General features: G+C 39.4%; 1 protein-coding gene across 1 annotated transcript in view; it reads right to left on the bottom strand.

The window, feature by feature from the left end:
* dnah2 (dynein, axonemal, heavy chain 2) overlaps nucleotides 1-23,893 on the bottom strand; it is a 162,815-nt gene that overhangs the window by 47,444 nt on the left and 91,478 nt on the right. The window contains 4 exon segments of the mRNA XM_034136540.1: nucleotides 3,327-3,399; nucleotides 13,305-13,487; nucleotides 18,632-18,717; nucleotides 20,090-20,188. Coding sequence (XP_033992431.1) covers nucleotides 3,327-3,399; nucleotides 13,305-13,487; nucleotides 18,632-18,717; nucleotides 20,090-20,188 — 441 coding nt within the window.

Below are 23,893 nucleotides of genomic sequence, written 5' to 3'. Positions count from 1 at the left end.
CCTAATACTTGTGTTCCTGATTCAGCATTGGCTTTTGTTGTCTTGTGTTATAGAAGACTGCTCATTTTCCAAAGAGCAGCTGTCTCAATATTATTGATCCAAGCTGCACTTCTTCAGTGTAGTCTGCCAACTTTATGAATAGACAAAGGGAAGTAAAGCAATGGCTTCACAAGAGGAGGTGAGAATTACTCATAACTTAATTGAAACCCAAAACCATTATAAGCCTTAACATAACTGGGTTGAAATGATAATGTCAGATGAGTGTGTGTGTTTCTGTAGTGAGGGTATGGCCCCTCGAGCAATGCTGAAACACAGGCGTCATAGCAGTAAAAAGTCTCCTTCAAACTGGATGCATCACCACTGAGCTTTTCATCCTTCAGTTCCACCAGGGACACACAGACACAATGTTCATCTGTTATGTCTTCGACAGCATGTGGCAAATAAGGGAAGTGTAAACATATTGTGGGTTTACACTCACCTGATTACACAAATATATGTTTGCAACTTGATATTGGCCACAAGTCAATTTAGTAGAAAAAAGTAGAAAGTATAAACCTGTGTAACGCACCAGGTTAAAAACCTCTGCAGGTGGATGTGGTTGACGTTAAATCATTTTTTAACATCAACCACATCCACCTGTTTTTGGATAATTTCACCCATTTGCTGTGACATTTGCATTGATGTTAATTTCTACTTTGTTCTGGTAGAAATGTATTGGACAGTATAACGAAAGGTCAAGTACATAACTAATTGACATGAGGGACTTAGTGATATGGCTTTAAACCATTATGACAGTATTAAAAAAAGTGTCATCATCTGGCGGTTGTAAATAAGAAATAGCATTTTTTCTGCTCAACCACCAGAATTAGAGATTAAATCTTCTGAGCGGGTGTTTGGATATAAAGTGAAGGGACATGAGCGCCTTTGTCCATTCCTGTAAGTGATTCAATGAAAGAAGAAATGACTAAGTGTTCCTGTCAGTGTTCATCAGGTTGCCATTGTGTCTATATTTCGCAGGCTTTAATAATCTGACAGTCCACTTGGTGGTGCTGACACTCTTCGACCATGACGATATTCAGTTATTGTGCAGCCGCAGTGCGTTTCACCAGGAAAAATATTTTTACGTCAGTGGACTGTATGCATTTGGACAAAATAGATGCTTGTAAATGTAAGCAGTGTACATTTACATATAGCAACTAGGTATTTTATACTGTGGTATAGTTTAAAGGTTCAGGTCACAAACTATTCTGTCGGCTGGTTTATTATCTCATAAATGTACAAGAAACGTTATGCAGACACATTAAGTTGTGGCAGAAATATAAGTGTGTCAGTGTGTGTGTTATAGTGTCTTACTTGAAGAAGGGCTGGATTACAGCCGCTACACGGAAGCAGTCATTGATGTATATGTTAGAGGACATTTGTCCCAGTCATCTGTCACATGACCTCAATAGTTGACCCCAGCAATGACCTCAGCAGTCCCAGGGAATCTCCTCCAGGTACAGATTCTACACTCTCAGTCACCTAGAGGGCATCAAGAGGAAGATCTTAACAGACTGACTTTGAAATGCACGATACAGATCAAGGCGCAAGGAAAAAATCTCTGCTGCACAAATTAGACGGGAACAGTCAGGGATATAAAAGAGAGGAAGACATTGTAACAATTGGATTTAGTCTCATACATTTCAACATTTTGTCATCATCCATTAGTCTAACTGGCCCTCACTCTGACAGGGTATGAAATGGCCTTTGTGCTTGAGATAAGACTATATTGTGTTTTATTGCAGATTACTGACAAAGAGAGCATCAGCCACGCATACATTCCAATCAATCATCACGGCCATAACGGCTACCACATCATAGTCATTGCCGCTCAATCGTTGAGCAGTTCCACCGTCTTCACTGCGTTGATGGCATATCATCTGACTGCAGATATGCCGATAACTGTCATCGTTCCCTTCAGAATCAGAAGAGGCTCTGACGTCAACGTCCGATAGACAGTGTTCCAGAGGTAGAAACATGTCCATGCAGAGCTATGTTAAGCTCCATATTGACATTTTTTTATTCATATGTGTTTGTATTGGATTTATGGAGCTCAAAGACAATACAAATACATGTATGCCAATAGTCTGTGGACCCTTGAAGCTTTTTTTTTTGTTGCTGATCCACCTGCTTGTCCAACTCAGTGTCCAGGAGACAGAGATGGGACAGCTCCTGGTGCTGAAATGAGATCTAATATTCACATAGCAGATGAAGAGCAGATTGAAAATACAGACAGGAAACATGGGCAGTAAGATAGAGGCATGACATGACACAAAGTTCACAACACAGCTTTGATAAGGTAAGTGTCTGAACCGCTGAGCCACCAAGCCGATATTCTTGCACCTTTTCCAGTTACACAACATTGTCAGGAAGTGCTGGCTTTGACATCATCCAAGCTTAATGAGTCACTTAATTAATCAATCAAGTGCATAATGTACAGTCAATGATAGAGTGTTAAGGGCTAATCAGACCCACGTACATGCCTTGCCGTGTTTCATAAATAGTGACATTTTCTTTCAAGCTAAGCAATTGGAATTGGAATCAAATAAATAAGGGACGAACTGTCTCTTTGCTGAATAAGCCCTTGCAGACATAAAGGAACAAGTGAGAAATGAAGGAGTAGGAATGGGTAGTTAATGGTTTCAATGGGATGTGCAAATGTAGGTGAAATTGTTTGCATTAGCAGGTTTTATTGAACATTTTAGTAAGAATCATTCCTCTGTTACAAATCACAGACATCTTGTGTTCCATTTGTACCCAGGGTGTTAGGACTGTTTTGCATCTAAAGCAAAGAAGAAGGAGGACATGGAAGGGTGCAAATGAATCAAAGAAAAGACAATAAAAATCGACTTCCCCAAACAAACAAATTACTTGATGTATAACAGTGACATTTCCCTAGTTGCAGAGAAGCGCGTCTGAAAGGCAACAAACCATAGAAGCTGACAGTCAGGCCTCCACTGGTATAATAAATAGCTGCAAATCATGCTGATGAGCATGAGGGAGCAGGGAGACAGTGGGTCGATACGGGGAGTGAAAGAATCATCTGAATAAACCAAATCAATCAAATATTCAGAAAGTATTTTGTGCACCTTGTCAAGCGCAAATGACACTGGAGCAGAACAAGAAAGCCTTGTGGGAGAAAACACCCACCACTGCTAAGCAACAGAACAAACCAGAGACAGGAGAGCAGGCTGGACGTCACATCAAAGATGGTGTCGTACTGTTCTCCACTCACTCCTCTATTATCCCTGTCCCTGGTCCAAAGAGAGAGAGAGAATGGCTCATACCAGGGGCCTCAGCTGCAGCAGGGCCCCTGTGGGGTCCACCGCGGGACCCAGGACACGGATCAGAGGAGTCCTGCTGGGGGTAGGACAGAGAGAGTGGAGTCAGCAAAGATGGACAAATAAAAGAGAATGGATCAGCCGACAAGATGTAACTCACTTCACACCTGATAGTAACCCTGTGGTGGGCTTTGTACAATGCAGCGTCACAATCAAACACAATTAGACAAGCATTTGCTCTCAAGTTAAAATGACAACACCATTGTCTCTGCAGGCCATTTTAGCCATCAAATAGGCTGGACTAGTGGGTGGGCTCAGTGAGACAGGCAGAGGGCAGAGAGGAATGGGCAGCCACATGGAGAGAGAAGAAGATGACAGAGGAAGAGATAGAGATGGATGGGATAACAGCTGACACTCACTTTTTTAGCTGTCGGAGCAGCAGAGAGCGATAACAATAAACGATGAAGCGGTGACGCGGAAGGAGATGCCGTACCGATGCTCTCAACATCTTATGCACCTTAATACAGATAATTATCCCATTCATCTAGGAGGAGGAGCAATGGTGAGGAAGAGTACAGATCAGTGATTCAGGGGAAACATTCAGGGATAAGGTGATGTGAAGCAAGAGAGGGCAGGTGAGATATGAATGAGGCAGAGAATACATCATGATGGGAGGGTATTTAGAGAGGGAAACATGTAAGAAAGTATGGCTTATTTGAGGTTTTTATAAAGAAAACTTTATCAAAGTCGCAAATCATGAATCATGACATAATTAACTGAGCTAAATAAACACTAGATTCTAAGCTGAGGGGGAAATAAATCTTGGCAGCAGCGGAAAAACCTCCTGTGATCATATTAATATTGAGCTCAACTTTGTCAAATCTAATTCCCACTGATGAAATGAAGCAAGTGAAGTGAGTGACAGATATCCACAAACCCACACACTCCCTTGCTCTCTTCTCTCCTCAGTGATCAGCCATGAATAGATCCTCGGCTGTCAGAAAAAGCAGAGGAGTATTCAACATCACCGAGGTATAATACGTACACGCTGGCAGGGGGACTGTTGTGTTAATCAAATACAAAAAGCATACAGCTGTTCTCAATTGTCAAGCGCAAACCTTGAAACTTGAAAAGCAGGAAAGGCAGACACTCTCATACACCTGCCCTCACACATGACTTTCTGTTTATTGTTGCTGGTGGGTAGAACATCATTCTTTGCAGCAGCAAAAAAAAAAACGTCATACAAACCTGGTGGTAAAGGAAAAGTTTTTAGAGGGTTCTGTTTGAGGAACAATTCCAGCTTATTGTTAATCTTAACTGTTTTATAAGCATGAAGTAATCCCAGCTATCCTACCTGATGCAGTTAATCAGTAAGCATACGGCTTGTCCATTCAAGAGGCCCTGTTATGCTTTTGTCCCGTTCCTGTGCTGTGTTATATACCTTTTTGTAAATGGTCTGCAAAGGCTACAATCCCAAAGTTCCTGCTAGAGGGAGTTTCTCCATGCCTGAACACCTCGATTGGACTCCTTCGTTTACTTTCGTAACAAAGTGACATCACTGTGTGCCAAACACATTGTTTGCGATGTCGTAGGGACATTTCTAAGCGGTTGACCAATCAAATTAGAGCCGGTCAGCTAACCAATCAGAGCAGACTGGGTGGGGGCCAAAATAAAGACCTTTTTGAACATTAAAGCTTGTAAACAGTAGAGGCACAAAATACAATTATGAAACCTGAATATTAGCATCAAAGAGCCCCTTTAAGAAATGGCAAGGATAGTAAGTTACGGGAAAAGTAACATTCTTATGGGACTCACTTTGGAAAAAAACATACTGTAAGCATAACTTTTATACAGTTCTACATTTCAATTCACAGTGGAAAGCCTTTAGGGCATCATTTGTTCCAAGCCTTTGAAAATAAAATGTTTGTCCTGTTGAATTATCTCAAATCAAAAAGGATAAAAACAAGATGTTTGTGCGAGTTCTGTGTTTTCTTACAAGTCATCCTTAGAGGAAGAAGCTGGACTCATACATGTGGAGTTGGCACGCATCTGGAAGCTGAACAGCAGCTTTTGGACCTAAAACAATCCACGGCACGTGCACCTGTGAAGAATAGCACACACAAAAAGTGTTACTCACAGTGAAGCGAAAGAGAGATGTATTCTATGAAACGATAAGGAGTCGTAACATGGATCTGTGTGGATTACACGTTAAACACTATTAGACAAAACATTTTTTTTTACATGAATAACTGTTTGATTTTATATCTCCAAGCCATCGAGAACGATTTACATAAAAAAGGACTCTTTGGTTAAACTGCTCGCAACCCATTGCCATACAGTATGTGATAAGTAATGACGGATCTGAATGATCTGTTATTGTAAAGGCATATTATCTTGTGTTTTAAGATCAAAACATGCACGTTTATCTCCACAGTTCTGTGGTTATATCTTATTGTATTTCATAACTTTTATTTTCTCCCTACAGAGTCTATACTTTTATGTAAAATGTCCACTTTTTTTTAACATAATGCATGCAAACATGAGGCTGCACTTTGTTAAAGTGGACCTATCATGCTATATTTTAATAATATAGAGTAGGACCATACCTATATAAGGCATATTTATACTTTTTTTTTTTCAAAATACCAAACAGATCATGCATTTTAGCCATGCCTCATTTCGCTCAATTTGCACTTTTTTAGCTCTGTTTTTGCAAGGGCTGATTCTGTGAGAACAGCACCATCTACAGGCCTGGCATATGTACTACAGCGTCTCCAGCGCTTTGGAACGGCAATGGCCGTGGCTGTCTCCTCCTGATTGGTGGAGTTGGCCCAATAGCCGTAGCGCCACTGTCCTGACGTCAGGACAGTGTTGAAATCTGGATCAGTTTTTATCAGATCCGTTGCAGCCCCTTTTTTAGAGATTTGGGAATGGAGGAAAATAGAGAGGGTTGTGTTTTCTGACACTTGGTGAGTTCCCTGGAACACCGGGGACACATATTCATGTATAAAAGACGTACAAAAGTGCATTTTGCATGATAGGTCCCCTTTAAGTTACATTTTTAACAAAAAAAAGTTCTATGGCTAATATTACTGCATAATTTGTATTTGTATTACTTTTTTCCTGTCATTTCAAAAGATCTCAGCAAGCCCAAACCTACAGCTCAATCAAACAATGTCATTGTGCGATAAACTAAATACAAACTAAATAGTATCCAGGGTTTAGGCAAAAAGTAATATTACTGATTCTGATACGCTGATACTACTGTGTCCTGTAGTCCTCCATAGTGTGTACTTTGGTTTGTTCAGTAGTACTGCCTAAGGTCTAATCATGGTGCTCTATGTACATGCAAGTTCATAGTGGCAGTGCCAAAGCTGGTCCTGTAATGTTAAGAAGAAGCTGACGTAGAACAAAGTCAGAGGTAAAGTTTGATCCCAGCAGAGAGCTTAGGAGAGGTTGAGTGAGGGGGAAAGGAAGAAAGGTAGAGAGGCAGGGAAAGGGAACAAAAGGGAGGCCGCTAATAGTTTGGAGGACTGAGGAATAAAACATTTATAGGGTAAAATAAGGTTCCCTTAGTCCATCCGTCAGCATGCTGCAGTGGAAATGAGTCTTTGCCCCAGCCTGCTCTCCACCTCCACACTGCACTTCTGCTTCACCAGCCGTTCAGAAGAGAATCACTCTTCTGTACAGCTGTTCAGAAGAGTGATTCTCTTCTGAATATGTGCCCTTTATTCTACAGTCAATATTTCCTACTTGTTTTATGTAAGTCTTTGTAACAATTTACAAGGAAAGTGCTGTTTTATTCTCTATTTCAAAGACTTTGAGGAATGTATAGTGAAGTGTACCATTCTTTATCGGTTTAGCATGTGAGTCTGAATTTGTCACAGCATGTTCATTTGTATCTTAGAAATGCTTCAAATGTTTACTGATCCTCCCTCAGCTCTTTGTCTCTGTCCTTGGCTTTTGGAACTACTTTTCCACTGACCTCAGCACTCCTTTTCATCTTCAATCAGTCCCCTTTCCCCACCTTTGACTTTCTTTCATCCCTCTTCCTTCCCCCATATTGCCTCCTGCCATGGCTCCTTGCCATCCCTCGCCCTCTCTCCTCCTTCACTTATTTAGCTTGTATTCCCTACTGCTTGCTCACCCCTCACTTGCTCACCCCTTTACCCCTTCATCTTTTCCTTGGTTTCCTCAAAGAAAAAGCCAATGGGATTGTTCCATTGGATTTGTGTAATGTACAAAGCTATGCAGGAAACCCTATATATATCATGAGAAGAAAAAAAAGTAATACATCCATAATCTAAATTCAATACATATTACATCATTCTTTTATTGTTAAAGAGTTAAAGTATTTATAAACTAACATGCTGACATTTTTTATTTAACTAACCATAAATGTTGCAGACAAGGATTGGACATTATGCCCCCTAGTCTCTTCGTTTTTCTTATTAAAATTAAATTTATTTCATGTCAGATACTAACTTATTTTGCAAATTTTTTATTTAAAATGTCTTCTACTTACCCTCCACTTATTTTTCTTGCTGGTCTATAACAACAAATTCTTGCAGCTTTCCATTTCTTATTCCTTTAACTGTCTCTTGTTCTACTCGTCTTCTTTACCACATTTTCTAAACTGATCCTTTCCCTATCCCTTCACTCAAATGTACAGTATACTCCTTCCATCCTCACACCTCGCCTCTCTGGTAGCAAGTTGATCTTCACTTTGGTGTAAATGTAATTTCCAAGCTGCCGCGACACCTCAGCGTGAGCCAGTCTACTGCCAGCTCTGTACAAAGCCATAAAATGTCAAATATATGTCAAGCGAAAAAAAGCGTATTACTACTATGTTTGCTTTATTTTAAAAAGAAAAGTCAAGTATATTGTGTTTCCAATAATCAATGCTGACGTGAAGCACAGCAGGGTTTGCCTCTGTGGAGTTTGTTCATCCTAATAATCATGTTTTTAAAAATTGAATTTTAAAATACTAGTCTTAGCCCCATAAGGGGGTATATGGATGAACAAAGAGGCAGAAAGTGGTATTGATTATTGTCAGGTCAAAAGGAACAGACGACTCAGCTATTAGATAAATACGGCACTCTGAAACGCTGCAGTCTCAATCTATATCTGCCACCACTCAATTGTCCCTAAATGTCACGCTGTGGCTACATTGTGAGCTGGCCGCTGAATGAAGAGCGGGCAATGAAGCAGAGCATTGACCTAGAGAGAGGGAGAGACAGAATGAAAGGTCAAGAGAGACCAAGAGACCGTCTGAATGGCGCATGCTGGGAAGAAATTGGCCAGAGAAAAGACAGTAAGGAGAGGAGAGGTTGTGTGGAGATGAAGGACATTGTGACGACAGGACGATTAGAAGAACGATGACCTAAAGATCAGAATGGAAGAATGGCCTACTCTCTGACTTTGTCCTATCACACTCTTCTTTTGATAGTGCATACACCTTTGCAGCGTCAAAAGACACAATTACCACCTAAAGAAGTTCACAGTACGTTGGAGTCACTTTGTTGACACAATGAAACAGAGACAACAGCTAAATGTGTATTTTTCCACAGTGTGTAAAGCATCAAAACCCAAATCCATGTTTTAACTATCATTTTAATAATACATTTTAATAAGAATAATTGTATTGTTTATAATTTGAGGCTACATTTACTAATGTTTGTTTTCCTGATAAAAAATGGTGTTTTTTTGTAAATGTTTGTTACCTGATTAGCCATAGCATTAAAAACAATTTTACATTTTGACAGGGTATTTCAATGTTTTATTTTGGCAGCCTGATGACTTTTCCTTACATTTGGTTCAAAAGGTCTGCCTTTAAAGTGTAAAATAAAGAATCTTTAATGCATTAGGACATGTATCGATTCGATTTCATGCATCTTTAAATTGCTCTATAAGATTATTGCTGAAATAAACTGCTCCATTTTAATTCAGACTTAACAAGAAGACATGAAAAGGCTTTACAGACCATACACACACGCATATGAAAAGTTTTAAATGTAGAAATACTTTAGAGGAAAAGGGAGAGCAGAAGTCACAGTCGTTTTTAGAAAACAGGAAGGATATAGCTCCTGAAAACATTCTTTGTAGCTTTCTCTGGCTTTCCACTCCTGATGGCTTTATCTGACATCCAGTCAAAGTAAATACCTTCAAATATCACCAGCCGTCGTCAAATGTGACCATAATGCACTTTACTGCCATGCTTCAGTTGATAACAGCTAAAGACAGTCTGGTTTCCATTATAAATGTCTGTACATGGGCTCAGGTTCATGTCTGGCAACATTACTTTCCTTAACCTGCTAATGTTGGAGGCTAAACTGCTTCACAGAGAGAAAGCATGGTGAAAAAAGAACATGGGAGGTAACCAGTGGAAGAGGCTACATTGGATATAGCCTGGAATGGTAAGCGGAGGTGGGGTGGTGCCCCTCTGATCCAACAGATTGAAGCTTTCTGGAAAAACACTCAACTACTCCAAGTTTTTTTTCTATGTGTTGCTCCCCACTGGCTCACACTGGGAATAAAACTGCTATGGGTTGTTAAATACCAAATGGAGCAAATAAAATGCGAAGCCACTTTTAAAGGTAGTAACAAATGCATAGGGAGTCAAAGGAACTATTCCACCAGAGGCAAACAGGCGTAGAGGTGCCCTACAGGGGACACCATTTGAGTTCTCATGAAAAAGAGGGAAAGTGCGGCTTCGGTTTGACTGCAATGTAACACAAAGCACACACTGTCCCTAAGAAAGGGATTTGTACAAATAGATTGTAGTCCATGTCCTCATCTTAAAACAACCCTGCATTTCCTATGGGGGAAACTTAAAGGGGACCTATCATGCAAAATGCACTTGTTGATGTCTTTTATACATAAATATGTGTCCCCGGTGTGTCGGGGAACTCACGCAGCGTCAGAAAATAAAACCTTTTCTCTTTTCCTCCGTACCCAAATCTTTAAAAAAAAACAGGGGTACAACGAGCGGATACAGATTTGCTGCCGATATGACGTCAAATCGGCGGCGGACCCACAGAAATTAGCTATCAGAAACAATGCCTGACGTGTTTTGGACGTAATCTCGTCTTTGTTTACATTAGCAAGCCTCGCTAACACTCAGAGCTAACCTGTACTGGATAGCACATGTGTTTAAAAAGCAGGAAATAAAAAAAGGAACTCACCTTGCATGAGCTCCATACTGTTTCAGAAATAATCCTTGATGTGGTTTAGAACAGGATGGCGTTTTATCACAGCAGAATTTAACTTTATCTCCGGTACAATTCTGATCAGGCATTAGCTCCGCCTCCTCTTTTTTAATTTTTTTAAAGCTAAGGACCCAAAATCCGCGTTTCTCCAACAGGGCTGCAAAAGAGGGGTATGAGCAGTATGAGGCATGGCTACAATGGGTGATCTGTTTGGGATTTTAAGCAAAAAACTTCACAGACATGTTTTGTATAGGTATGGCCCTACAATATATTTTTCCAATATAGCATAATAGGTCCACTTTAAATGTCCATGATATTGCTCCCTAAAATGAAATTGTCATCAGTATAGACAGAACATTTGAGATGGATTTGCTTTATTAGCCAATTGGGTAAGCAAAGACTTACTGCTTTCATCTCTACTGCAGGGCTGGTTCTTGCTGACATCCTGAAAAAGATAAAAATATAATGCATACACGATGTAGATCTAAAAAAAGAAAAGATAGCTCTGAGGACAGAATATTAGAGCATATTTGAAGGACACATTAAGTTGTGCTGCTGTATCTCTGTTTGCTCATCTGATAACTGTTTGAGTCATTTTGTTGGCAACACATGCAGGAAGACCAGAGTCCCTCACAGTTGACGCTCTGTTTGCTTTGTTTTAAAGTGTCTTTGCTTAAGTCTGCTCACTGGACTGCAGCTAATGTCAGTCAATAGTCCTTTAATGACAACCTTACTGTACTGACTGGTGACCCAGTAGAGGATGTGTTGGAGGGCATGCCCTGATGCTGCAGCCCATCACCACCATCACCTCAGACAGGAGCCTGATCCCTGGGGAACACCTTGGCTTTAATGCACCTGAGGAGAGGTGTGTGGATGTGTGTGTTTTCTACAGTATATCCTTTGAAAACATACAATTCTAGCTTATCATCTTGACACAAAATCCAACATATAATGTCATTGCAAGCGATTATTAACATTTGAATGATGTTTACACCACTTGTGATATATTTCAAGGACAAACAGACCAGGTCAAGTTCAAATATGTTCTCTGTTTCATTTTAAACAAGTATTGGTTTCATTTTGTTCTACTCTTAGGAATGTTTCCTTATTTAGTGACCTTGCTCTCCAAATCACCATACTGCTTTGTGTCGTTTGCCTTCTATCTGAATATTAAAATGTAGCTTAGTGAGTTTTCACCTGTACGCCAGTAAACTTTATTATGCTTTACAGCACTTGAGAAACATGTTTTTCACATAGCGCATCTCTTCTTTTGTAAGCATCTAAATAAAAAAACAACCTACGGTGATATTATTGTGAAAGGGTGACTTTGAATGTCTTTATAGGAAACTTTCAGCTGCTGTAATCCTCTTCGATAAGTGAATAAATAAATATATATTGTCAAATGAAAATAAGTTTGGTTTCAACCCACAGGCAAGGGTAAGGACATTTCAAAACTCAAAAGCATAGGTGTCAAACACAGTTGTGTACAGAGGAAGTGATGAAGAGTATCTGGAGGGCTTCTGTCTTTCATAAACTGACAGATATGTTTCTGAATGAAAATTGGTACTTGGACAGATTTCATATTAGCAACAATATTCCAAAGCTCAACTCATATCCTCAACTTTTGAACCTTTCCATTTATCAACACATTTCTCGGGTGAAGAGGAGTTCAATGAAAGCGGTCCCAATCTCAGCCAATCATTCAGATGACATTTTTGCTTCTCCTCCAACTGAGATAATAGCCTTATTAATAATCATAATCATAATTTGGCCATGCTATGCTAATGCGGAAGGCAAGAAATAAACCAGTTTGAAGATACTACAAATGATTCTTTAGGTTAGATGTAGATAGAGTAGTTCCTGTTTCTCTGTGACTGTATGCCATGTTCATTTTATTCAGACTCTCTATAGGCAATAGGAAAGGACAGAAAGTAGATGCATTGGATGGCCACAGGGTATATTTCTTGTTGAGTCAGATTTTATTTTATACATCTTTGATCTGGAAAATAAAAGACTAGACACCTAACACATTCTATTGGCCTTTACATTTTGGCTAGACAGCCGCTTGGCCACTGCAGGGAAATCCATGTTCCATCCATGATTTGATCAGTAAATCTTCTGAATGTTAGTGTATGAATGCTATTTAGTATGATTTGACAATGACTTATAGATTAGGCCTGCCCCTTGCTTACAAAAGGACATGTTACAAATTTGACCTTATTAAAGCCCTATTTGAAAAGTTAGAGGAACACTAGTTTTTTTTAATGTGTCCTGCAGAGAACAAGAAAGTCAATACATCTATCTTGTAGTTATTGTAATATTTCCCTCAAAACTGCAAATGTCATCATAACTGTGGTGCTGGAAGAGAAGTCAACGGGCACCGAAGTCAAAAGGATTCAACGCCTGGTGATCATGGATATCAAAACAGAAAATGTCTCTGCAACCCCCAGAACAGTTGTTGAGATATTTGAGCTTGGAAAAAGTTGGACATTCAGAATATTCTTACCTGTGATCCCTTTTTTATGAGCAGCACATGATAAGTTCTTTCTACAATGCAATGACATATTTCTGTATAACCTTGTGATATTGTGTAAAAAGCATAGTCTCTCCAAATGTGCCGTAAATGTCATGGGGTTATTTTAATATTCACTGTGTGTTTAAAAAAGTAGGACAACCATTTGTGGCAGAAGAACAAATTCAATTTGAGTCGTGACACCAACGTATTTCACGTTATAGGTAGCATGTCGAGAATGTGAATATGCTATCCAAGGCTTACCTTCTGCTGTAGGATGATGGACAAGTATTGGTCACACTCTCTCTGGATCTCCACCACATGCTTTTCTTCTCTACAGACATGGCCTCCACCTTCTCCTGTCTGACCCTGATCTTAAAGAGGCAGCAGCACAGCTCCATCACCTGCTCTCCCACATCAGTGCATTTCTCTGGAAGGACACTCTCTCTATAAACACCCACACACACAATCATATGAGTGACAGTGGCTGTTACAGAGACAGGTGTTTCAGTAATTGAATAGAGGGACGGAGAGATTTATTTACACATGATTTCTAGACAGGTGGTATTTGAAAAGGGATTGAAGAGAGAACTCAAACAATATGGGCCACAGGGAAAGAGACTTTGAGAAGATATTTCTGTGAGTCTGTCTAACAATACTTACATGTTGATATACAGTAGTTATTGGTTGCTGTAATTACTCCTCCTGGCCATGGGGATCAATTCCTAGCATTACATAAATGAAGGAGGAAACCAGTGACAATGTGCTCTTCGTCAAAATAATGAACTTGAAATCAAAATAAATAAATGACTCTTGCAAAATACTGATAATAAAATGGAATTCAGCCAGTCACTATCAAACTTAATTTACTTTTCACTTAACTAAAGACAGATTATTTATTGTCCTCAGGTAGAGGGAATTTGTTCCCACAGCCTGAACGCACGTAAGAACAATTAAAGAACATTCATCACACAAACATTGCCACAAGGAACACAATGCTGTCAGCTTATTAAATTATGATTAACCATTATGGGAACAAAACAATAAAAGTCTTACCATCATTACAAGAAGCAAAATCAAGCATTGTGGGAAAGTGCTGCCAAACCTTAACTTGAAATGAGGTCTGAGAGAGAGGCGAAAGCAATTAAAGTCAGGTCAGGTTTAATGGGCCCAGAAATAAAAAGGGTCCTGATGAGGAGAGCTGAACAAAAGTCTCTGTTCCTGCTCAGCTATATTCAGGTTACTGCCTTCTTCCTCTCCTCTCTTTCTCTAATGGCTAGCCTTGAGCTCTGGTGGACCAGATGTATAAAGCTGTTAAAGTCCTCGTCAGAGAGAGGAGGATGAGGCTCTAGTCATACTGAGTTAAGAAACATCAGTCACTAAAACCTAAGAACACCAGGAAGACATCATTTTGGGTCTCTCACAGAACCAGTCTGGTGTAGGGGGCAATTACTTGGTATACAAGGAGGCAGTTCCTGTTAGCAAAACACACACATTCAAATGAGGACAACATTTAAAAGACTAGCTCAGTCATTTTCTACGCCTCTGCCTCTGTATGAATGTGTGACTGCTATTTGTATATGTAAAAGCGCTTTGAGGAGTTGTAAAGACTGGATAAAGTGCTACAGTATATCAATGCAGTCCATTAACCATTAACCAGTGTGTCAAGTAGTACAGTAATGAGATGAGCATCAACTCAAGGATGTTTTTAAAAGAGTAAGATTGGATAGGCTTTAAATAATACTTTGTTCTTAAAATGGTTATTTGCATGATGTATTAATATTGATTTCTGTTGTTAATCTTGGTTCAAATTGACCTCACTTCATCAAGGCTTCTCTCAGTTTTTTCTTTTCTTTTTTGAAACAGATGAAAACAATTTCTTTAAGTATTCAAGGTGCCGCATGGTAAGTTTTTGATATAAAAAGGATAATTCTGGGGGTGTTGTATTCCTTTAAGCAGCATGACCCAATTCAAAGGCACTACCTACAAATCTGTGAAGCAGGGGGAGTGAGTCAGTGAGTTAGCTGGTTAATTGGAGCAGCAGGACCCCCTGAGATCTGCTGATGTGATATGGATCCTGCTAGCAGCGAGTGGTCAGGGGGCCAGGACGCCTCGTCACCCGGAGAACAGTGATTAGCTCTGGGTAATGGTGCCTGCCAGCCCAATTAGCAGCATTATGTGTGACCGGTTCCCTGTGCCACTAATTACAAGCGGGCCCTGAAAGTGGGTGAGCGAATCAGAAAAAGACAGAGTGAAAGAGGTGTTCTGTGAGAGAGACTGTGTGTGCGTGCAGACAGCTGACCCTCTCTGCCACGGCATCCGCCCTCTCATTTCCAATTACAGTGAGCCCCAGGTCTTCGCTGCAGCATCGCCCAGCTTACTAGACCTCATTTGCTCGACACCTAGCGTCAAACAGCCATTAACACACTGATTCATGGTGGACACGACCCACTGTCCTCAATGTAATATTGAGCAGCTGAGAGGAGCTGTACAGCTGCATAATTACATGTATCTGAGGGACTGAAAACCACAAGTGTACTTCAATTGATTCTTTTTGATACATCATTTAAAGGGTATTAGCTTTACAAAAGTCCCGATGAACAAAAAGCACACAAAAGCAAAATCACTAAAATAGTAACACAAAACAGTAGCTCTAATTTGTCGCTAATAACAATAAGTAGTATTTTAAGGTAAATTCCACAGAAAATACTACTTTGCATGAAAACGTATTTCTCTAAAGTTAACATAAATGATGCCAGAATGCTGTGGTGTGTGGCACTGGTTTATGCTATGTACTTGCCCTTATACAAAACATTCAAAAAATACATAAAAATGATATAGATATACCATCTGCCACTACTAACATTAGCAGCCCGTTCCTGCAGACAAAAAGACCAACCATTGTTTTGGTTTATTCACATTTGAATAGATTTTTTCTACTAATCAGCAGACCTTGGGATTTATTGTTGACTGCAGGAACTAAGGGACAACATTACAATGACACATTGCCTCAATATACATTAATACATTCAAATTAACTTGGATTTAACTTTGATTCAAATTGATTATTTATTTAAAAAGATCAGTATTTGTTTTCCAGTTTCTGCTGGATGCTGGATTGATCAGGATGTTGCACTTTACAATTAAAGCCCACTTCATCACAACATGGCCATGTAACGTGAGTTTTCTGAAAGAGAGAAAAGACTGCTGAGAGGTGTTTGAGTTTGTGCTTTTGTGTGCTGCTTTTTTCACCCTCGTGTACTGGCGAAGCGGGTAAGTTGTTTTCGTGTGAGTTTTAATAGAATATAAAAGTACAGCACAATGCATCAGAAATATAAAACCTTGTTGTTAAGGAAACAATTCACATAGAGGTGCTAGCGGGGAGCTGAAGTGCCATTAAGAGCAGGGGCTCTTCAGCCTAGAAGCACAGAAACATGATTCACACTGTGCTCCTTTTCATAAACCTGTGTGTGGACCGCTTTGAAGTTGGTGTATGGCACGGTGAGTACCTAGCAAAACACATTAGCAGATGAAATGTTCTGCTCTAATTATGGTTGTACAGACAGGGCTATTCATCTGTGTTAATGTACTCATTGAGGACTGCAGGTCAGGACAGTGTGAAACAAGAGAGAACAGGATACTCAACGGGATGAGAAGATAAGAGACGAGAAGAGGAGGAAAAAGGGTGCAGGAAAGTTTTGTGTACCAGACACTTCTGTTTTTTTACATTTTATTTCCATCAGTTCATTAATAATTTAAAACTATAATTGGAAATAATGGAAATGTCGTCTGTATTAATATTTTATTCCACACTCGTTGTGTAAGTTGTTCCGGGAGGAATTGATGAAGTTTGTGAGAGGCTTTTGCATCATGATCCTTATGCTAGATGCCTAACAGTTTTAGTATCAGATGTCACTTATACAATACATCTACAGCATTACAGTTGGGCTACATTTCACTTTGTGCAGAGGACTTTAATAACTACCTTTCAACATTGTAAATCACAACTTTAAAGCACCATATGACATTTGGGCAGCCAACAGCCTCAGCTGTGTATAACACTAAGCTGTAAAACAGTTTGTCTATGATATGTAGCTCCCCGTGTCAGGATGAGTCACACCTGTTGTTTTAAGCACTTAGAACGCTCCCTGCTTTTAATTTAAGGCCTTTTCCGGAAACAGAGTGAGAGCCAGAAAACCCACATAAAAAATAAAGTTATAGTTTTTACACATTTCTACAAAATAAAGTGATTTCTTTTTGCATGATTTATGGTAACTCCGATTCTGACATGGTGTTTGCCTAGATAGAAATGGTTTTATAAGCCTCGTGTAGTTTACAGCACGGTCTTGCAGTGTAGCAGAAAATGCAAAGCTGCTGATAAACAAACCTTTTAATGACCACAGAATTACTACCTTGGTGTTTAAAGGAGCCAAATTCTTAATTAAGATATTGTGTCCCAAGTAGTTCGATGCTACTTAAACCAAATTGCTCTACTGCTCTGATTTAAGTCACTTTTCAAAATCCAACTTATTCGGTATTTTGTAATTCCACAGTTGAATAGAACTGTTTGAACATGAGAATAAGACAAAAGCTGCTTCTTGATGTCTGTAGGTAATGGTTGGAAACACACCTTGTGTAATTAGGGTAAGAGCATATTGTATGATGGTAGAGGTTATTCATCAAAATCATAATTTAAGACATTGAGTCAGGAACCAAACCGTTTTTTTCATCAAGTCATTAACTACAAATCGTGTCAATTTTCTATTGGGCAGCTTTAATGGATTGGAGAAAAAAAATCTATTTGTGGGTTTGGACAGCCTGCACCTTAGAGCATCTGGTTCATCTGAGTCATATTCTTCCCGTTTCTTATACTGAATTGTCTTTTAGCGAACTGGTCACGTCAATAGTAGAAAAGTCATATGAGGTACAGTCGTTTCAAGAGTTTAAAAAAGTCCATACACATGCTGCTGTACAGAAAGAGTATGCTCCGTCAACCACAACTGGATAAATACAATTGGAAGGAAAACAGGTAGCTTGATTATTGCTAACAGATGAATGAATACAAATTACCTCTGCTTTCACATTCCAAATGTCACTTTGTTGTTATTGAAGTCTGGAACAAAGATGAAGAAGGAAGGGAGCTAATTTTAGCAGTGCACCAGATATAAGATGACAGCAAATAACTGTGACAAATGGCGTCTGTGTAAAGTGTTCCATTTAGTGGAGATCAGCACCATAAGGGCGGAAGTCTGAGACGATTAATATTTAATGTTCAGACAGTCCCTGCAATATAATTCACTGCACAAACGTACTTCTTTTACTCAATCTGAGGGACAACAATCTCTATACTTCTGCTATTTTACGATGGTTATAAATCCACTCTCTTTTTGGATAACGTTTGAGTGGAGCGATGGTCTGAAAAATACTTATGGAAGCTTTATGAGGCCATGTTTCGATCTAATCTTTTTCATTTCCGTCTTTTGTTCCAGTTTTTACTTGTTTTAATTTCTTGGAGGTTAGGGTGATATCCTGAGTAAAAGACATCAGATATAGACATGTTCAAGAGTGTGTGTGTGTGTGTGTGATCTCACCTTGTCTGCACTATATATGGCTTCCTGTACTTCCTGTTGACTTCAGTAAATAAAGGTGGCACTTTAAGGCAAGTTTTGTCCAACGACTGTGGAAAACACACAGATAAATACACAATTACACACAGGCGGAACAAGCATGCTGGTAATCATTTGAGAAAAAAACCAAACAGGTGCACACTGATTCATTCTCAGGAATATTATCAAAGAGAGGCATATCAGCAGGTGCCTGTCATGCTGTGATTGGAAAGTGACTATTTAAAGAGCAGAAAATACTACTGGAACTTATTCACAGCCTTGAGCATGGGCAACGGAATAAACAAAGTGCGTCTCTTGGAAAGACAGCACAATTAAAAAACAGATTTTACTTCTATTATAGGAGTTAGATTATTGTGCATGTGATACATTCTGCCAGATTGAAATCAGACTGTTTTGATTCACTGTCAAATTGGTTAATTTATTCTACTTTGTATTGTCCCCCACCATTCATTCTTTGTCTACAAGAAGGACTCAGATTTCTTCAACAAACCCACAATTCCAACTGCCACGTAACAGACTAAATGTACGACAACATAAATGTACCATATACAAAAGCAGAAGAGTGTTGCTCCATGTTGTTTTCTGCAGTAATGGAGTGCTATTGATTTGCAGTGGCGTGGGGTAAAGTGTCAGATTGACAGCAGTGTGTGGAGAGCAGAGCCTGCTGCTGAGAGGCCTTCTCTCTCCACTGCAGGGTAGCTTTTAGCTGCGCCTCATGCTGCGCTCTTTCAAAAGGAGCTTCAAACTAGGCCTGAATCATAAATCTGACAAACAGTGAACACAGCAAAGACACATCAGAGAACAGCACATGAGGACCTCTTCAATTGATCGTGGTAATGTACGGGATTGACTGCACAGAATGGGATGGAGGGAATTGACTGTGTGTGTTGATGCATCAGGGGAATTCTTCTGGGGACTCGAAGGAGCAGCAGGCTCATGGGCACCCCCCGGGAGTCAGGTGGTAGCCTGGGTGTACAGTATAGCAAACTGGATACAGCATTGGAGGCGCTGCCCTGTTTATTCCTATGAAATTTGCTCAGTGGCATATGAAGCCAAAAAGATATCCTGACTTCTTGTACGTTGTATCATCCAGGGACTTGAGCCCATTGACGGGTGCGCTTGCATTTTCATTAAAGTCCGCCTCCAATCCACTCTGTCATGGCCGTACTCTGCTCAGTCAAATATAATAAATGGAAAATGTGGCTTTTCTACAACTCTTAGGCCCGAATGAATTCAAGAAAAGGAAATCAAGTGTTTGTACTGTGACGTGAATTTACCTAAAAATATCATTATTTGCTAATTCACGGACTTCTCTTTCCTAATGTAAGTACATTTTTTGGCCCCAATGACGACATGGACAGACATGGAAGTGAAGTACCACCATTTAGCCACTACAACAATGTGCTTCAACACCTGGCTCACCTCCTGGGGGTTTGGATTTAAGTCCCACAGCTGGGTTTCCATGCACTTCTTGAGGAACTTCACATCTAGTAGGTACACGCCAGACTCAGCCAGGATCACCTGACAAACACACACATGCACGCACACAGAAACAACATCAATATCTCATCATTCATCACTGTCATCATCATTCTGTCCGATTACTTTTGATCGATTCTTCAAGCCACTATTAAACCACAGTCCACCCTGTAATCCATCATTTAATCTGTCTGAAGAGTAATAAATGTGCCAGATGCTGGCAGTTGTTTGTTGGCCTCAATGTCACTGTGAGTCAAAGACGACGCTGAAATCAAAAACAACACAGATAGAAAAATTGGTGATTGTTGCAAAAGCGGTGCATACAGTTTTAACATGAAATACAATCAAGAGCAGAATTCAACTTGGGCAATCTAATACAGATTAGAATGAAATGATCCTCTCCGTTGCAACACTGTTTCTGATTTAGAGTGATTAAGTGGATTTATGTATCATATCTTTAGCAGCAAGTGTCTCATTTTAAAAAACACAACAATCATTAATATGCTGAGATAAAAATGCCAAAGAGGCATATATTAACTACCCACCTCAAGACAAACAACAAATCAAAATGAAACTTTATAACTAATCAAAGACAAACAGTAAACAAATGACAATCAAAAAAAGGAGAGAAAATTGGCAGTATCCATGAAGCAACTTCAGAAATTACAATTATTTGTATATGATTAAACAAGATAAACATAGCCACAATGTGTCTGGTTTCAGAGCAGCAAGGCATATGGTTGAATAAAGTAGAGTGTTTGAGACTTTAATAAACTACAATAACACACTTCAACCAGGAAAACATCAATATTCCTGCCTGAAAAACAGTCTGACATTTACAGAAAATGTATAATCATCTGTCTAGTGATGACACAAGAAGCTTTTCTCAGACACATTTCGCCTCTGCGAGAATAACATGAAATGCTGTGTGTGTGCAGCAAAAAAAGTGAACACACAGATTGGCCAAAAACATCCTGAAACCTAATTGGTAGGCCATGAATACAAAAAGAAAAGCCGATGAGCATTGGCTAATACTATGTTCTGCCTCTTTATAACCATTGATTTGACCATGGCAATGTAAGCTATAATTATGTGAACAATTGTAATAACTTTGCAATGGATTTCATTCCATTAGATTTAGTTGCTACATTTTCCATAGAAATGTCAGCCCACAACTGATAGTATTCTCTACATATGGATCAATATTATGGGTGAGGATCAGCGTATATTGGGCAGTAATCCAGATTGAGCTATTTGTTGTAAAGGTATAACAATATGAGTAATCTATGATTATGCTTTAGGGTGGATAATACTTAGGAGATTACATAGAAAGATAAATAGGAGCGGTGCTCACACTCTATTGATGTTCAAATATCCAGCTGATAATATCACAAGTCTGGAGGGACCAGCTAGCAGAAAGAGAAGAACTTGATCATATACGCACAAAACAAACAAAAAGGTTGACAAAAAATAAAAGATATATTTGCATTAATCTTCATTCAAATGTTTTTAATAACTAAATAGCTTATTGAAATCAATTAGATCTTTTGGACATGTGTTATCTTTTACCAAAATAACCTAAGTACTGTATAACACAGGCTGGCTACAGAATATAGTAGAGTGCAGTACCGTGTTAATGTATATCCTACATACTACAGATACCCATGTTATGTTGAGATAAGATAAGATGACCCTTTATTAATCTCCAAGGAGAAATCCACTCCACTCTGTTATTGTATTCACATTACAATACAATACACACATGCATACGACCTATATACAGTTTAGATAGGTATGCCTAAACACATGCATCTTTATAGAGAGGTGAGGACACCTCAAACTGGAACCTTTTCAGCTTCCAGTTTATTTTTGGTGTGACCGGGACTTGAACCGGCAACCCTTCAGTTCCCTACACACTGAGCTACTGCTGCCCCAACCAAGACGAGAACTAATGACTTACAGGACCCAATAAAGACACAGGTCCTTGTATTCTTCTAAAAGGGACCATAGTTACCAAAATGAACATCGTGCTGTTTTGAACAGGAATTACAGTATGATTGGTTCTGCCTGATCTGGGGCTCCTGCATAAAAGGAGAACACTGGCCTATTCAAGTTCTGTTCATCTTGTAAATTACATGGATTTGATGTCATATTAGTAAAAAGGGCATACATCAATGAAAGATGAGGGAGAGTAACAAAGTCATTTCATGTTGTCCACTTCACCTACTCAAGAGGCAGGGCAATAATGATTTCCTGAATGCTATATGGCTTGAAAAAAGCAAGTGTATCTAGTTTTCTTTTGTGACCGTCGATGAGAAGAGTAGAGAGAGGAAGAAGCTGGGGACAAGTGGCCGAGGTAAGAAGGAGCAGGAAAGGTTGAAAGGAGCACAGCAACAGAGATGAAAGAGTGGCAGAACATTGAAAAGACTGAAAAGAGACAAGAGGTGAGCTGGAGTGAGCAATGAGTGGTGAGAGCAGGGGAAGTATATATATTTAAAAAAAGCCATATGAAACAAGAAAAAAACAAAGAAACAAAGAGAGGTTGAGGAGGTAAAAATGAGATGGGGGAAACATTTGCAGGCAGCCTTTCAGTCAACCATAATCTCCTGGGTGTTGGATGTGAGAGAGAGAGAGAGAGAGAGAGCGCAATTTTGCAGTGGTTATCATTATCATCACAGCTATAATCATAATCAGGGTAATTCCAGTATGGGGAGATGGAAAGGCGGATGGCAAAGGGTGATGGAGGAGAATAAAATGTCAGATAGGAGGAACAAGGACATTACGGGGTGTAACCATGGTGAAAAGCGCACACGGGGAAACAGTAGGTGGATGAGAGTGAAATAAGGACAGAGGGAGCAGGAAACAGAGAGATTGCTAAATGAGACCGAGGCGTTTTTCATTAAATCAGATCACAATTACCAGGTTTACAAAGCCTGTGTAATGTTAGTTTTTAGGGCGCCGCAATGTGATGGCAACTTAATGAAAGAATAATATAATAAGGATGTTTGTTAGGCTACAGCAGAGAACGAGGTCAGAAACCCACTCATATATGACCCTGTGGAAACCACCCTGTTATTACCCAAATTAAAAAACAGAGTTTTTCTTCGGTTTCGATACGCCTTTTTCTACTATCACTACTACTACTATTGACATGGAAAGACAAATACTTGACATATTTCACAAATAAAAAACACACGAAACTGAGACAAACTCTGAAAATGTTTGACTGTTTCATAACAAAGAAACCACATGGAAAAAGTATCTAACTTATCAAAGGGTACTGGAGAATATTCAAGGCCCTGAATAATTATGCGGTTTAATACTCAGTATTATCCCACAGGACATAACACTGCTACTCCTGAGCTTGCACTATTATTATTGTTATAATCATTGTTTTGTATGTGTTTGGGGAACCTGTGACCCTAGTTTTTAATTGCACACCAACACTGTAGCCGTGTATATGATATTAAAACCTTTGTACCTTGAGATATTCTTTAAGTATGACTATAGTAAAAAAGTGCATATGGGTAAATAGGAAAAGTGTATTTAGTGACACAATGGGCCTTTCTCATTTCTCTAATTCACCTCCTCGACTCCTATCCTCGTGTCTTAGTCCCGCCCATAGGAGATGGGAAGTCCGGGGGGGACCTCCATGGGACCTTATTTCGGAAAAAGTATGTATTGAAGTCAATGGAGAGAGAAAGATTATCTTTCAATCCTGTTTGAATTGTGCCACGAATTACACAT

Source organism: Trematomus bernacchii, unplaced genomic scaffold, assembly GCF_902827165.1.
Source record: "Trematomus bernacchii unplaced genomic scaffold, fTreBer1.1, whole genome shotgun sequence".
Classification (NCBI taxonomy): domain Eukaryota; kingdom Metazoa; phylum Chordata; class Actinopteri; order Perciformes; family Nototheniidae; genus Trematomus; species Trematomus bernacchii.
Note: the sequence above shows the minus strand (reverse complement) of the source record. Positions and strands in the feature narration are given on the sequence as shown.